General features: G+C 43.6%; 1 protein-coding gene across 3 annotated transcripts in view; it reads left to right on the plus strand.

Moving 5' to 3' along the window:
* Positions 1–17,413, plus strand: part of STK39 (serine/threonine kinase 39) — a 259,852-nt gene that overhangs the window by 41,917 nt on the left and 200,522 nt on the right. For all 3 annotated transcript variants that reach the window (XM_069985123.1, XM_069985125.1, XM_069985124.1), the window contains exon 2: positions 3,656–3,768. In XM_069985123.1, the coding sequence (XP_069841224.1) occupies positions 3,656–3,768 (113 nt within the window). The remainder of the gene's footprint in view (positions 1–3,655; positions 3,769–17,413) is intronic.

The following is a 17,413-nucleotide window of genomic DNA, read 5'->3' on the forward strand; positions in this document are numbered from 1 at the left end:
ATATGCCTTTAAATACCATACTCCGCAGATCTGCTCTCAGGGACATAATCTGCAGGATGGGTATAATAATGTTCAGGACTTTCTGTGCTCACAGAACAGTTTTATTTCCATTATTTGCTGGTCCCTCAGAGAATATGCTTTTACTTACTCTCTAGAAAGAGCCATCTGCTGCCGTATAGCTGTACTGTATGTGTATACGCCTGTGTCTATGGATAACGCTATTTAGCTTGCAGAAGTGGACAGTAATGATCCTGTTTCTTTCCCCTTGAGGTAATCTCATCTCATTATGCTGACGGTCCGTATCCTACTTTTGGCTAAAGCAATATTTACTTTACGCGCAGCTTTTGTTCTTGGCCCGGATGCTGCATTAATATGGGAGAAATTCTGTTTGTGTTAAGTTAAGGAGCGTCAGAAGATCCATAGCTGCAAGTACCCGGCCGATAGTGGAGACTAGCCAGACTATCTCCAGGAGTAGCAGCAGCGGCAGCAGCATCTTATCTGTACAATTGAGATAATATTAAACATTTTCCAATCACTTCCTTTTACCCATAACATGTAAAAGAAAAAAAATCTAGTCATCTTATAGGGAAAGTTAAAGGGGTAGATCACCCCCCCAAAAATATGGTCCTAAAAAGTGCCAGAGAATTGTAATTCTATAAAAAAAAATTATAAAAAGTCTTTCATTACTTATCAGCTGCTGGATGTCCTGCAAGAAGTGGTATTCTTTCCAGTCTGGAGAGCAGGAGACGGTTTTCTCTGGACAGTTCTTTACATGAACAGAGGTGGCAGCACTTAAGAGACTATACCACTTCCTGCAGGACATACAGCAGCTGATACAGGAAAACTTGAGGTTTTTTTTTAACAGAAGTAAATTACAAATCTCTGTCACTTTCTGGCACCAGTTGATTTGAATTTTTTTTTCTTGTTAATAACTAGAAATGAGCGAACCTGGAGCATGCTCGAGTCCATCCGAACCCGAACTTTCGGGATTTGATTAGCGGTGGCTGCTGAAGTTGGATAAAGCCGTAAGGCTATGTGGAAAACATGGATATAGTCATTGGCTGTATCCATGTTTTCCAGACAACCTTAGGGCTTTATCCAAGTTCAGCAGCCCCCGCTAATCAAATACCGAACGTTCCGGTTCGAATGGACTCTAGCATGCTCAAGGTTCGCTCATCTCTATTAATAACTCCTTTAAAGGGAACCAATCACCTCCCTGAGAGAGAGTAAGTTGCCCCTGGTACCTTGCAGCTGCTGGACACGCTGTGCCCGACGATCTCTAGCAGGGCGGTAATTTTCAAATCTTGAACTTAATCATCCGTCTCAACATCCGGCAGCGAGGTGTGGGGGCGGAGCCTCAGCAGAGACACGGCTTCTACCCTCTTCACAACCACTCACGCCTGATTGGCAGCATTCTCAGCTCTCAAGCTGCCAATCAAGCATGAGAGAGGGCGGAAGCAGCGTGAATACATGGCGGTGCGGCTCCACCTCATTGCCTATTTACTGGGCTTCAGGATAGATGATTATAGATCCCGTCCTGGCCAGTGATTGGCTGAGCAGCCTGTCACTTCAGAGACCAAGGAGCTAGAAGAAGCCAGAAAGACCCCGGGGATCGTGGTAACTTTATTATTTTCTTTACAGATTGATTAGTCGTCGGCCGCACATCACTATTACACAAACCTGCTGGTGATATTAGATCAGGACCAAAAGACACCAGCAATGGCTGATCATTGTCTGTATTACATGGAGGGATCATCTGCTGAATAGGCCTGATTCGGAAGATTATGGCTTCATGTATTAGGGCCTTGAAACTCTGCGGTTTGCTAGTGTCGTTGGATTCTGTTTTTCTATAATTGTAACCTAGAGACAACATTTTATTAATAATCAATATGGAAAGTCAGGTAATTCCAAAGGGCGACAGACAATAAAAGGTGACATAGTTGATAAGGTTAAAAAAAGACCATTAAAGTGTCACTCTCGTTTACAGTTTTCTTGCAGAAATCAATAGTCCAGGCGATTTTAAGAAACCTTGTAATTGGGTTTATTAGCCGAAAAATGCATTTTTATCATGAAAAAGCAGCTTGAAGCCCTGTCTTCATTGTTCTCTTATGGAGAGGGGAGGGGTGGAGGGAGATGAGGCACCAAAACAGGACAACAAAGAGTTAATTTACAGCTACATCACCAGGTTATCTCCTCGGAAGTCAGCACTGACCTCTGAATACTGGCTTTCATACAGCTCCCACTGTGTAGTCCTTTGTTCTCTACTGGCGACTAATCTCCCTCCTCCCCCTCCCCTCTCCAAAGGTTACACAGGGGTCGACTGATGTAAAAGAGTGGAGATTTCCTGATAATGAGCAGTGAATGAGAGAGAGGAGGGGGGGGGGGCTGGGGAAAGGCTTTTTGAATGCAGATAATGGCATATTTGCCTAATAAACCCAAGTACAACGTTTCTTAAAATCGCCTGGACTATTGATTTCTGCAAAAAAAAAAAAATACGACAGTGACGCTTTAAGTTCAACTTTTATGCCTACTGTGTTGATTTAGAGGATTGCAAAAATATTTATGAGGCAGATGCCAATTGCCCCTTAAGAGGGGTGGGAGGGGGTGGGGGTTGGGAATTCCTTCCTGACTCAGAATAAATGTCCTTTCATCATAAGGCTAGGTTCACACACAGTAAGTACCACTGTAATTTTGAGTGAAGTGAACAGATGACAAAAAAAACGTCTGTATTTTGTGAAACCAGGTGGTACTGTAAATAATGAGCATGTTCATTATGTGGATGGTCATCATCCATTACGGCTGTTATTCTATACCAGGGATGGGGAACCTTCGGTCCTCCAGCTGTTGCAAAATTACAATTCCCATCATGCCCGGATAGCTTTAGCTTTGGCTGTCCAGGCATGATGGGAATTTTAGTTTTGCAACAGCTGGAGGGCCGAAGGTTCCCCATCCCTGTTTTGTACTGTGTGTGCACTGCTGGCCAATTTCCAATTAACTTCAATGGAGCGCATTTTTATTATTTTTATAAAAACACGTCATATTTTTACCTCAAAATTAGGGCCACGTTTTACCTTTATTTCTATGAACGTAGTGCAAAACTAAAATCCATAACTTGTAATATTATATTATTCAAGAAATACATCAAGGTCTCTCTTCAAATTGCAATGAATCAACCATTACAAGATCCTGTGGCAGAGATTTCCATTGTCTCACTGCTCTTACAGTAAAGAATCCCATCTGTAATGATGGTGGGATGATGCTCTGTGATGATGGTTCTGTCCAGAGCAGTAGCAAATTCCCATAGAAAACCTCTCCTGCTCTGCACAGTTCCTGTCACGGACAGAGATGGCAGCAGAGAGCACTGTGTCAGACTGGAAAGAATACACCACTTCCGGCAGGAAATACAGCAGCTCATAAGTACTGGAAGACTTGATATTTTTAAAATGTAAATTACAAATTTGTATAAGTTTCTGGCACTAGTTGATTTAAAGGAATTTTGTCTTCCACTAGAACCCTGTTCTAGTGATTGTAGGGGTCCCAAAGGTTAAGCCCCCCCCCCCCCCCCCCTAAGATCAGACTCAGCTAGGTTTTACCCCTTTAATGTTGTATCTGAAACAATTTTTGATGCCATGTTTTCTAAATAATTTTGTTTTAGGAAGCGGTGCTACAGCGGTGGTTCAAGCAGCACTATGCAAACCCAGACAAGAGCGGGTCGCCATAAAGAGGATAAACTTAGAGAAGTGCCAGACAAGCATGGATGAGCTACTTGTAAGTATGAGCCGTTTTTAGTTATAAGTATATATCCACATGTCAGCAAAGGTAAAGATGCACATGCTGTATATCATACAACATTTGAATTTGCTGGCAGCTTTGTATACTATATAGGGGTCATAGATGCTTAAAGTGTCACTGTTATTAAATTTGTTTTGCAGAAATCAATAGTCCAGGCGATTTTAAGAAACTTTGTAATTGGGTTTATTAGCCGAAAAATGCATTTTTATCATGAAAAAGCAGTTGAAGCTCTCCCCCTGTCTTCATGGTTTCATATGGAGAAGGGAGAGATGAGGGAGATGAGGCACCAAAACAGGACAACAAAGAGTTAATTTACAGCTACATCACCGGCTATGACCAGCACTGACCTCTCTGACCTCTGAATACCGGCTTTTACACAGCTCCCACTGTGTAATCCTTTGTTCTCTGCTCTCTGATGGCAAATAATCTCCCTCTTCCTCCCTCCCCTCTCCATAGGTTACACAGGGCCCGACTGATGTGAAAGAGTCGAGATTTCCTGATAATGAGCAGTAAACGAGAGAGAGAGGGGGGAGGGGGAGGGGGGACCTGGGGAAAGTCTTTTTGAATGCAGATAATGGCATATTTGCCTAATAAACCCAATTACAAAGCTTCTTAAAATTGCCTGGATTATTGATTTCAATTGAAACAAAACGACAGTAAAACTTTAAGTAACACTTTATAGTTGACATCAATCTTAATGAAAAGTATGGTGTATTTAACAGAGCTTCCAGCGGGAAGTGGGGCCCATTCTGATTTTTTCTATGGGGCCCTTAGATTTCCCTGTATGTCTTTGCTATAGAGCAATGGTTAACAATCAAACATGTATAGTGTGATTTATCAATCATTGACTTGTAAGCAATGAAAGAGCTCTGCGCAGAATATGTGAAGCATGGAAGGAACAAAATTAAAATGTCCTTATTTTAGTCCCAATTTTGCAATCTGCACCTTGGAGTCTTGAAGGCTACAGACACATTTCTACTGATTATTTATTTTTTTGTTAATTAGTTTTTTGAATAAAAAATGAAGCAGCTTTCTAAATAGTCTTCATTAAAAACTTTTTACCATTTAGCTTCCACATAGAAATATAAATCTGTCTGAGCAGTGTCAGAGCTAGAAGCATGGATGGGATGGGGCCTACACACCAGCTTAATAAATGGGCAGAAGGGAGAGAATACATTAAGGACAGCTTACAAAAGGACGTTAGCAGAAAAGAATCACATGGGTGACCTGTAGAGGCTGTAAAAGTCATGACAATTGATTTTTTTTTTATATACCCAGGGATGGGTTGTGTGTAAATATTAAAGCACACATACCTTCCTGGCCACCAACATCCTAGAGCTCCATCCATCTGTTTGGCCACTTCCAGGTCCTGGGGTCATGTTGTTCCAGTCCCAGGTAGCCGGTCAGCAACAGAGGCAGGACACCGCTGCAGCCACTGACTGGCTGTCCTTTAAGGCCCTGAGAAGGAGGGAGTCGTTCTGTAGTTGCATATCTCCTCCTATCTCTACACCCCCTCTAGTATTTCCTATATAACATTAGATGGATATTCTTTTGACCTCTGACAAGGAAAAGAAGACTTTAGGCTTCACGCATGGGGTGGGACCTACACACCTTCTCAAAGAGTGGACATATGGGAGACTATACATTGAGAACAGCTTACACAGGCTGTAGATAGAGAGGATAGCAGGCTGTAGATAGAGAGGAGAGCAGATACAAGACAGCAGGAAAGAATCACGTTTGCTGTAACACCTGGAGTAGTGGATCCACTGGACCGTCACCAGCGATGGCACTAACCTCACCAGGGAGCGGAGTCTAAGGGGCCGCTGGTTTTCACCAGAGCCCGCCGCAAGGCGGGATGGACTTGCTGCGGCAGGCGACCCCCAGGTCGCTACCCCTGGCTTGGTTGCTAGTGACGGCAGGCGAGGCGTGGCAGGAGCAGTAGGCAGGAGATAGTGCTGGCAGAGGTCTGTAGACGTAACCGCAGGTGACAGGATGAACACAGGAGCAATGGAGTGACAGGGGAGCAGGAACCAGGAACAAGGACTAGGGACCAGGTAGCGGATAGGTATCAGGAACAAGGACTTGGGACCAGGTAGCGGATAGGAATCAGGAACAACAGGGGGCTGGGCCAAACGCTATGGGAAGCATGTAGGGGCTCCAACCCAAGGGACAGGGCATGCTGGGATTTATAGGGAGTGATTGGTGCAATTAACCAATTAAGGGCGGACTGGCCCTTTAAATCTGAGACAGCCGGCGCGCGCGCCCTAGGAGGCGGGGTTGCGCGCGCCGGCCGGCACAGACAGAGACAGGAGCGGAGGAGAGGTGAGGCGCCCCTAGGGGCCGAACTAGCAGCAGCGCCGGGTCCCTGCACAAGGACCCCGGCGGCTGCATGGGGCAGGAGGAGGTCGCGGCGGTGGCCCGAAACACGGGACGCCGCGGCCGTGACAGTACCCCCCCCCCCCTTTGGCCTCCCCCTCTTTCTTGCCTGCAGAAGGAGGCATCAGGCAAATCTTGGTATTCCGCCGGTAGGCCGGACAAAGGCTTGGCGGGCTCGGGTGACAACATAGAATGCATGGGCTGAGGTGACCTCAGACACTGGTTGGAACAGTCCCGACCCCAACTGAGAATCTTCCCGGTTCTCCAGTCCAGTTTAGGGGCATGTAATTGCAGCCAAGGGAGTCCCAGGAGGATGGTGGAAGAAGAATGGGGCAGGACGTAGAAGGAGATCTTTTCCAGATGTGAAGTGCCCACCTGGAGGACTAGAGGTGCGGTCTGGTAGTGCACATGGTCGGTAAGAATCTCGCCCGTGACTGAGGAGATAGACAGGGGTCTGGCTAGTGGGGTCACGGGTAGCCGCCATCTCTGGACCAATGTTGCTGCAATAAAATTGCCTGCTGACCCAGAATCGAGAAAGGCAGTAGTTTGGTGAGTTTGTCCTGAGGGTGTCTGGATGGAAACTGGCACAGACAAACTTGGAGAGGTGGCATTCACACTCAGGGAGACCTCTCCCACCGGACCTAGGTGCTGGAGTTTCCCGGACGCTTGAGGACGTTGGGGACATCTCAGCCGAAAGTGATCCGAACCACCGCAGTAGAGGCAGAGATTCAGCTCCAGACGACGAAGTCTTTCATCAGGCGTCAGGTGAGCCCGTTCCACCTGCAAAGGAATCTCAGGAGTCGACTGGGACTCCAGAACGTCAGGATACTGGAAGACCGGCGCCAGCTGGTGATGGCGACGGGACAGGCCTAGTCGCCGTTCATGCCAGACCTCCTCCTCCCTCTCAGAAAAACGAGTATCGACCCTGGTGGCCAGTAGGATGAGTTCGTTCAGGGAGGTAGGTAGGTCTCGGGCGGAAAGCACGTCTCTCACCCGACTGGACAGACCCCTCTTGAAGGTGGCTATTAGAGCGGCCTCATTCCAGTCTAATTCTGCCGCAAGGGTGCGGAACTGGATGGCGTAGTCACCAACAGAGGAGCTCCCTTTAGAGAGGTTGAGGAGAGCAGTTTCAGCTGAAGAGGCACGGGCAGGTTCCTCAAAGACAGAGCGGAACTCGGCCAGGAAAATTCAGAGATTAGCAGCCACAGGATCATCACGGTCCCACAGTGGTGTGGCCCAGGCCAGAGCTCTTCCTTCCAATAGGCTGATGATGAAAGCCACTTTAGAGCGCTCGGTGGCAAACTGACTACTTAAAAGTTCAATATGCATGGTGCACTGAGTCAGGAATCCTCTGCACAACTTGGAGTCACCAGCGTATTTGCTTGGGAGAGCCAGTCGAAGTGTAGAAAAAGCAGCAGAAGGTGGTGTGTGCTGGGCTGTGGTATGCTGCTGTAAGGCGGCAGTGAGTTGCTGGATCTGCTGCGACTGTTGCTGGATTTGTTGCGCCTGTTGGGCGACCACTCAGGCTATGTCACGGATATCAGGCACCTCGCCGGGATCCATGGTTGGAGCCTACTGTAACACCTGGAGTAGTGGATCCACTGGACCGTCACCAGCGATGGCACTAACCTCAACAGGGAGCGGAGTCTAAGGGGCCGCTGGTTTTCACCAGAGCCCGCCGCAAGGTGGGATGGACTTGCTGCGGCAGGCGACCCCCAGGTCGCTACCCCTGGCTTGGTTGCTAGTGAAGGCAGGCGAGGCGTGGCAGGAGCAGTAGGCAGGAGATAGTGCTGGCAGAGGTCTGTAGACGTAACCGCAGGTGACAGGATGAACACAGGAGCAATGGAGTAACAGGGGAGCAGGAACCAAGAACAAGGACTAGGGACGGGGCGGGGACGCGCGCGCCGGCCGGCACAGACGGAGACAGGAGCGGAGGAGAGGTGAGGCGCCCCCAGGGGCCGAACTAGCAGCAGCGCCAGGTCCCTGCACAAGGACCCCGGCGGCTCCATGGGGCAGGAGGAGGTGACGCCGGGGTCACGGAAACACGGGACGCCGCCGCGGCCGTGACATTTGCACACTGTAGAGGTTGTAAAAGAGAAATTAAAAGGGTACTCCTGGTAAAGGACTTTTATTTTAGATATGCCCAGGGATTGGTTGTGTGAAAATAATAAAGCACACTCACCTCCCTGGCTCCCATGCTGCCAATGGTATCTTACTGCTCTGTCCAGCTCTTTGGCCACCTCTGGGTCCTGGGACCATATTGCTCCAGGTCCCAATAGCCAATCAGCAACTGAGGCAGGATACCGCTGCAGCCACTGACTGGCTGTCCTTTAAGGCCCTGAGAAGGAGGGAGTCATTCTGTAGTTGCATATCTACTCCTATCTCTACACCCCCTCTAGTTTTTTCTATTGTACACTAGCTGGATTTTCTCTTAAGTGAAGAGGTCTCTGAACCTCTGACAAGGAAAGAGGACTTTAGGCTACTGGTAAATGAAAGGAAGATGTCACTTTCTATAGGAAGATACAGTGCACTGCATCAGAAATCCATTTCTCGTACTCTTTATCTTCCTGTCGTCTTATCTGAGGGGCTGAGTAACCTCACATTCCTCTTCCAGACGCCTACCGATGGTTGGAACCATTAACTAATTTCCTTTACAGAATTCATTATCAGCCCTGTCGGGAAAACAAATTGTGACTTATTTGTTCCCATTTGCCAAGACACACGTACAAGAGAACTCTCCTTCACCTCCTATACAATACCTACATTCCAGGGTAATGACTGCAAACTGTGCTGGAAACACCAGAGAATGACCGCCTGCTCTCCCAGCCTATGGGAGCTGATGGACGTACAGTACTACTCTCTTCTATAGAACACCATCTGCATCCATTGGCAGCTTTTTTCATATGAAAGGGTTTGTCATTTTATGTCAATTTAAAGTGCACCTCTGACCATAGACAACTTTGCAGAAATTAACAGTGCACATTAAAATTGGGAACTTTGTAATATATTTTATTACAGAAAAAAACTTTCTTCATTGAAATCCCTCTCCCCTTACTTGCTGCTCTTTAAAGTGTAACTGTCTTTAAAAAAAACACTTTTGATGCTTGAAAACCTTTGTTCTGAGTCTCAGTGCTGAGACCCCAAGTGACCTGTAGAAGGAGCTGGGACAAGCACTCAACGAAGCACCTCTCTGCTCATTTTTCGCCTTGCTGGAAAATACACCATGTGCCCAGGGCTATGAAATCCATATAGCAAAGAGGAGCTTGACTGATAGATCGGGTTACAGCGTCAAATAGAAGTCTAAGGAAAAGAGGGGAGCTGAACCAGAGAGAGGAACAGACACATAGAGAGGTGTGGTGCTATTTTTGGAAGAAAGTGGCCATTGCTGCATTGCACATTAACCCCTTAACGAGAGAGGGCGTACATTTACACCCTTGCAGGCTTGGCTTTTATGCAACCGGGTTTAAATGTACACCCTCCTGGTCTCTAGAACTATAGACCTCTAGGATTAGCCATTAACACTTTCAGTGCCACATGGCATTTAATTGACAGTGACAGGAGCTGAGGATTTCTCTTTAGGGTCAGTTCACATAGAGCAAAACTCTTTGCCGTGGAATTCCACATGCCTCAGTCTCACACAGTGTGTCTACGGGAGAGCTCACGCTCCTCCGCTCTCCACAGCTCTCCGTTGTCAGTTCTTTGAACGGAGAGTGATAATCCCGGCTACATGAGGTGGCTACTGTTAGACGCATGGGGACTTGGTTTCAGCCTAGGGCTATATTTACACACTTGCAGTTTTGTTGTGTTTCTTTGTTTACATAATTAGGCGCTATTTAATTACACGAATGCCGCAGATTTGCCAAGATTGACTATCTGGGCTGTGTCATCAGCATTACCAGACCTCATTTCTGGTGTTTTCCTTGTCATAAACAATCTGATGAAGCCTGGTAATGCTGATTACATCACAGGCAAAACCTGGACAGTTAATATAGATAGGACTGCAGAGCCACATAATCAAATAGGTTTTAATTCCGTAAACGAAGACACACAGCAAAGTTGCATGAAGTTCTGCAACAGCTTAAGGTCTTTATTACAACAATAATATACCCTTACTATCAATGTAAAGATTGTCACCTGGCCCCAATGCCCTTCTAACATAAAAGGCTAGGTTCACACTGCGTTTTTGCAATCGTTTTTTTTTTTCATCCGTTTTTTGCAAAAAACGGATGAAAAAAAACTGATGCATTTGTGTGCATTTCTATTGACTTCCATTGTAAAAAAAAAAGGATCAAAACGGATCTGTTTTTTTTTTAACGGACACAAAAGTAGTGTCAGCTACGTTTTTGTGTCCGTCAAAAAAAAAAATGATCCGTTTTGATTCGTTTTTTTTTTTTACAATGGAAGTCAATGGAAAAACGGATTAATACGGATGCACACAAATGCATCCATTTTTTTCATTGGCTTTTTGTAAAAAACGGATTGCAAAAACGCAGTGTGAACGCAGTGTGAACCAAGACATCAGTATAATATACTGCACATGGCAGGTGGTGGGCCCTATGGCAGATTTTGCTATAGGTACCAGGAGCTTGAAGTTACCTCTGGTCCTACATACAGTCCCTTGTTATCCCCAGTAGAGGAAGGACGGACAAGTTTGGATACGTTGACAGCGCTATTTAGAGAACTCAGCTTCCCTTGGCTAAAAGTTGTTAAATAAGTAATAATGCATTTTATAGGTTGAAAAGGCATGTCCCCCGGTCCTGATTCAATTACACAGCGAGGGGCACGCCACAGGTGGCAGGAGAATGCAAAGGAAGCTATACTGAAGCAGATTAATTTTTTATTACTCCCAAGTCCTTTCAGATAGACATGTCTCGTCCTGCATGGGCGATTACAGGTCAGCCATTCTCATTCATGCTTATGGAAATCATTTCCTCTAAATAAAATAGCTAAAGGGGGAATTCATTAGCATCACGCAAAAGTAAGTCAAACGAGAGATTAGCTGCTGGAAAATTCCAGACAGAAGGCATTATATGTGTCTTAATCTGGCAGTCCTGAATGCGTCTCAATCAACTTTTAGGATTTAGGTTTTGTGCATGGAGGTACACAGAGTTTCTGGAGTTCCATTCTATAGAACTCTATGTGCCGCCATATGGTGCCTCCATGCGGGGCTGTATTATAGTATTATGCTCCCACTGATCATATAATGGTATCTGATGACATATAGTACTTTTCTTTTCTTAAGGCTAAGCTTAGAACAGACCCAGTTTGCCTTCAAGTGTTAATGTAGTGTTGGTGTAGAACTGGTAGCACTGGTACAAAATGATATGAGGAAACCTATTTTCAATTGTCTAAAGTAAAAGTATAAATTTATCTTAATAGCTTTCTTTTTGCTTCTGGTGAAAACTATTCTGTTGTTCTCACATCCTGTAATGGACTTTCTGTTCCCGCTGTACACTCTAGATGGGAATCACCCTCTCACTTCTTGACTATTACCCTGTTCACTACACCCACAGGAGCCTCCTGCATAGGGGAAAGGAGATAGAGTTGGCTGAATTCCCAGCTATAGGGTGCAACATAAACAGGATGTCCATTACAGGATGTACACCAGACAGGAAGTGGGGCAATGAAGACAACAGAGCATTAGGAGCAGAAGAAAGGCACAAAGGTAGTAAAACAACTCATATAAATAACTTGTAACTCAGTATATGTTTTATTAGACAGTTGAATAGAGTTGAGCGGAACTTTCGGACTTTCGGAAATCCAGGGAATGTATCTTAAATTTCCTGGAAGATCCTGCCCGCAGATTCCTGGCATCGCAGGCATAGCAATTGAGCAAAGATGCCGTCGGACCAAAAGTCTGACGGTTTGCTCATCCTTACAGTTGAACGATTAGGGGATCAAGCAGGAGAGGATAATTTTTTTTTTTTATTTCATTTTATGCCAGTCCTTAATCTTTCTAGTACCCAACAGGCCAGTAAAGCTATCATTGCTCATAGAGACATGTCAAAAGGTATGATCAGATATGGTCTGGGTCCTCAGGCCCCCAACGATCACTAAAGCAAGCCAGGAGTTCAAACATTATCAACACAGGAAGCTGCAACGACCTGGACCAGTCCCTGTAATGCACAGACATTTGACGCATTCAATGTGTTGCCCACGGTGCCAAACACAGAGCTAAGCTGAACACAAAGTAGTTTTCTCTGTGGACAACTATTGAACCACAGAAGATTTTATTAATCTAATCAATTTTTAGACATTTCTGGCCTTTGTTGACATGCTACATGATCACCTTCCCATTGGAAAACTTGCCCTTGATCCAGTATGCCGGCTTCCAAGATGGCGGCCATGTTCTGTACATGACAAGTTGCCTCCCTGGGATTTTCGGACATGTGATTTTCCCTTTTGTTTCCAAAATAAAAGGGTGCAAAACAAGAGTCCGTGGAGTCTCGGTTGCGAGTCTCAAAACACGGGATAGCCAGATATCTCTAGCCTGTTGCCACTGGGTGCCTCCACACCACCCTGATAAATAGCCCCTTAAGTCCCACTCGGTTGCGAGTATTGGAACACAAACAGGGAAATACCAGGATGGCCCCTTTTTGTCAATGTCTAATTCAAGGTACGAGTATTGCGATCATGACAAGGGCTTGCCAAGGCAGGCTTCCATCCACAGACAGCCGTTTCGGGGTATTTGCCCCTCGTCAGTGTGGAGTAGGATTCTGGCTAGTTGGGGCAATAACAACAAAACACAGTAATCACTGAGTTTTTTTCACTGTTCTCCTTGAGTTCAGTGATTACTGTGTTTTGTTGGTCAAAATAAAAGGGTGTTCTGAGACCTCTGACCCTGTATATACTCCAGGAACATGACAGGTGAAGGTTTAGCAGAGATTTTTGTATAATTGAATTGTCAAAAAGGTATATGTGAAAGTCACCTGTAATGGTAGGCAGAAATCCTGCAATGTTAATGCAGCCCTGCAGGTGACATAGATGATGTGTGTCTCACTTCGGGCCTGCGGGTAGTGCATTATAACATATCAGCCTTCTCTTTGGTGTTTTTGGGATGCACCACCCTTCAGTCCCACTAATAGGCATAACATGGTGTATACATTATATATAAAGCTATACAAGCTATATACTAGCCACAGTAAAGTATAAAGTTTTGTGTGAGGCTCGGAGCTCCCTCCTTCCTGCCGGCAGAGAATGTGTAAACTCCAGAGAACGAGCGCAGACGCTCAATGACAGGGACTGTGTGAACGGCTCCGGCTGTAAGCAGACATTACTGCTGGTTTACATAACACAGGGTTCCTGTTTTGCTACATTTCATAACACTGACCTATGTGAGCTTGTACAGGACAGGGTTTTATTACATCAGATGTATCGAGCCGGCCAAATATATCATTATTGATCTCCCTGTAAGTGCAGCCTATGGGATAACCATTGCTACAGTGTAGATAAATGAATATACACATTACTATAGAAGAATATTCCGGGTTCTTATTAACACCATAGTATCCCTGTATGCTGCTGCGTCTGTACTGTGATGTCCGCTCTAGAAAGCTGCTTCCTCTTTGTCTTCATACATGTCTTAAAGGGGTATTGCAGAAAAATATATACACAATGGGGGAGATTTATCAAACATGGTGTAAAGTAAAACTGGCTCAGTTGCCCCTAGCAACCAATCAGATTCCACTTTTCATTTCTCACAGACTCTTTGGAAAATGAGAGGTGGGATCTGATTGGTTGCTAGAGGCAACTGGGCCAGTTTCACTTTACACCATGTTTGATAAATCTCCCCCATTGTGTACTATAAATAATGCTGAGCGAGCACTAAAACGCTTGAGAGCCCCTTACACAAGTCGACTCTAGTAACATACCCCATTAAAATCAATGGGAGACTCAAGCCTTTAAAGGGGTTATCCAGCGCTACAAAAACATGGCCACTTCCCCCCCCCCCCCTCTCTTGTTTCCAATTCAGGTGTGGTTTGCAATTAAGCTCCATTAACTTCAATGGAACTGAGTTTCAAAACCTCACCCAAACTGGAGACAACAGTAGGGGGAAAGTGGCCATGTTTTTGTAGCTCTGGATAACCCCTTTAACCAGGTGCCCACTGCTGAGAAGAGTGGAAGGTGCCTGGTTAAACTATTTCATTTTTTCATTCAAGTTTTTGGTATTTTTTTGTCCCTTGAAGGGAAGTTTAAATAAAATATACAAAAATTAGAAAGAAAAAATGCAATAGGAACTGAAAAAATGTTCTCTCAATCATTATGCTTACAGCGATACCAAATAGTTTATATAGTGGTATGCAGTTTAAGGCTGGGTTCACACTACGTATATTTCCAATATATATATTTCCTCAACAGTCCTCTTAACACTAATCTCCAGTCTTTGCAGTCAGTGCAGGGGCCTGCCTGTTATAGTGATAGCCAAGTGCTTGGGATCTTGGCACAGAGGACCTGCGCTGGGCTGCTAGGCTGGTGCTGTAAAAAGGGGACAGCCCATCATAATAATGGCAGTAAAAACATGTGGTCACTAAGGGGTTAAAAATATAATATTTTTGTATTATTTCCTTTTATATGATGAGTGTCTGCAGTAAGAACCAACATGGGGTTCTCTGCTGCCACCAATGTTTGTGTTGAGAACTGCATGGCAGCCCATGCACTGCTTCCCACTCGCCTTCTCTGCAGAGAGTCTACTTCAGTGTATTGTATAATGCAGTAGCATATGCAACGCACTGTAAACATTATAACTTACTAAACTTACTTACTATAACTTACTAAAGCAATGCAAAAAACATTTGTAGAATGACCCTTTTAGCCTTTCTGCTATCTATTATCTATCTATCTATCTATCTATCTATCTATCTATCTATCTATCTATCTATCCATCCATCCATCTCCTATCTATCTATCTATCTATCTATCTATCTTTCTATCTATCTCCTTTCTATCTATCTATCTATCTATCTATCTATCTATCTCCTATCTATCTATCTATCTATCTATCTATCTATCTCCTATCTATCATCTATCTATCTATCTATCTATCTATCTATCTCCTATCTATCATCTATCTATCTATCTATCTATCTATCTATCTATCTATCTCCTATCTATCTATCATCTATCTATCTATCTATCTATCTATCTATCTATCTATCTCCTATCTATCTATCTATCTATCTATCTATCTATCTATCTATCTATCTCCTATCTCCTATCTATCTATCTATCTATCTATCTATCTATCTATCTATCTATCTCCTATCTATCAATCTATCTATCTATCTTCTATCTATCTATCTATCTATCTATCTATCTATCTATCTATCTATCTATCTATCTCCTATCTATCTATCATCTATCTCCTATCTATCTATCATCTATCTATCTATCTATCTATCTCCTATCTATCATCTATCTATCTATCTATCTATCTATCTATCTATCTATCTATCTATTTCCTATCTATCTATCTATCTATCTATCTATCTATCTTCTATCTATCTTCTATCTATCTATCTATCTATCTATCTATCTATCTATCTATCTATATCCTATCTATCTATCTATCTATCTATCTATCTATCTATCTATCTATCTATCTGTCTCCTATCTATCTGTCTATCTATCTTCTATCTATCTATCTATCTATCTATCTATCTATCTATCTCCTATCTATCTATCTATCTATCTATCTCCTATCTATCTATCTATCTATCTATCTATCTATCTATCTAGAGTAAGAAACTCTGCAGCACACTGGTAGTGTAAAAAAATGTGCAATACTACCAGTGTGCTGCAGAGTTTCTTACTCTATGTGAACTGCTCCTTGGTCTGGGACCCGTCTGCTGGCACCTAACAAGTATTGTCGGGAGTGCTGCTCATCTCTACTACATATCTATCTATCTATCTATCTCCTATCTATCTCCTATCTATCTATCTATCTATCTATCTATCTATCTATCTATCTATCTATCTGTCTCCTATCTATCTATCTATCTATCTATCTATCTATCTATCTATCTCCTATCTATCTATCTATCTATCTATCTATCTATCTATCTTTACACCCATCATCTACCTATATAACCAGTTACTTTATTAGTAGTTATTGCCATTTCATTATAAGACAAGTAGGTAACTACATCTCCACTCACATCTCCAATAAATTAGCAGTGAGAATTTCCAACCTTTGCAGCTTAATGTGATGGGAAATCCGAACTTGACTTCCTGCCAAGAGACGTTCCCTTGTTCTGTCACAGCAATTACTGGATTGCCAAAACAAATACGGGAGGCAGACACATAGTGGACCTTGATTTGGAGTCTTTTTTTTGAAGGACCATAATAAAACCTTGAATGGCATCCAAAGCAGGATTCATGTGTGAAAGGATTACCCTGAAAATCTAACACAGTCCATAGGAGGGCCAGCTATCTGCAGGATGAGGGGATGTTATATTGTATCCCATCATGTACAGGGACCACAATCAATACCTTATAAGACATGTTTTATATTTACTGATTAAATTTTTATATTTATGGAAACCATTTCAGTTTTTATGATAAAACATTTATTGAAATAAAGCTTTTTTTCAGAACTACCTCTTTAACTAGTTTGGAAAAGTAAACACACTTTTTATTTAAAAAAAATATATAAAAAAAAAAGAACAAGGTGTGGTCACCATCCCAAACTTTTTTTTTTCATTTCTTACCTGGTGAAGCTGGATGGAAGCGTGTTTTTTCAAAAAAAAAAACAAAAAAAAAACAAAAAAACAAAACAAAAAAAAACAAATAGGAGGGAAACATGAAAATGTGAAGATTTGGATAGAGCGTAGTCAGCGATAGAGATATAGACAACACAGGGTAACTGTAACAGCAATCTCTCTGTTACTACTTCTGATACAATTGAAATTTACACGCATAGTCCTGATACATAGAACACAATTTTGACTGTATAGAGCACTTAGTAAGTAAGGGAGTCCCTAAACTTCTCAGGCTTTTTACTAGGTCATATTGTCAGGTTAAAGTTACTCACAGTTCCAATAGGCAGTTCTCCTCCAAAAGTGCACAGGCTGCTTCATAGATGTCTGTCAGCAGAATACTATTGTTACCTGTTCCTAGACTTTTTAGTATTTTTTCGCCGCGGGGTATAGACTGACAATTGTAAGCTCTTTAGCCATTCTTCATTTACCAGGCCTGGCCAGAAGCCCATGAGGTCCTGAATTGCAACAAGGCTCTTGTATCCACTGTC

The sequence above is a fragment of the Dendropsophus ebraccatus genome, chromosome 9 (assembly GCF_027789765.1).
Source record: "Dendropsophus ebraccatus isolate aDenEbr1 chromosome 9, aDenEbr1.pat, whole genome shotgun sequence".
Lineage (NCBI taxonomy): Eukaryota > Metazoa > Chordata > Amphibia > Anura > Hylidae > Dendropsophus > Dendropsophus ebraccatus.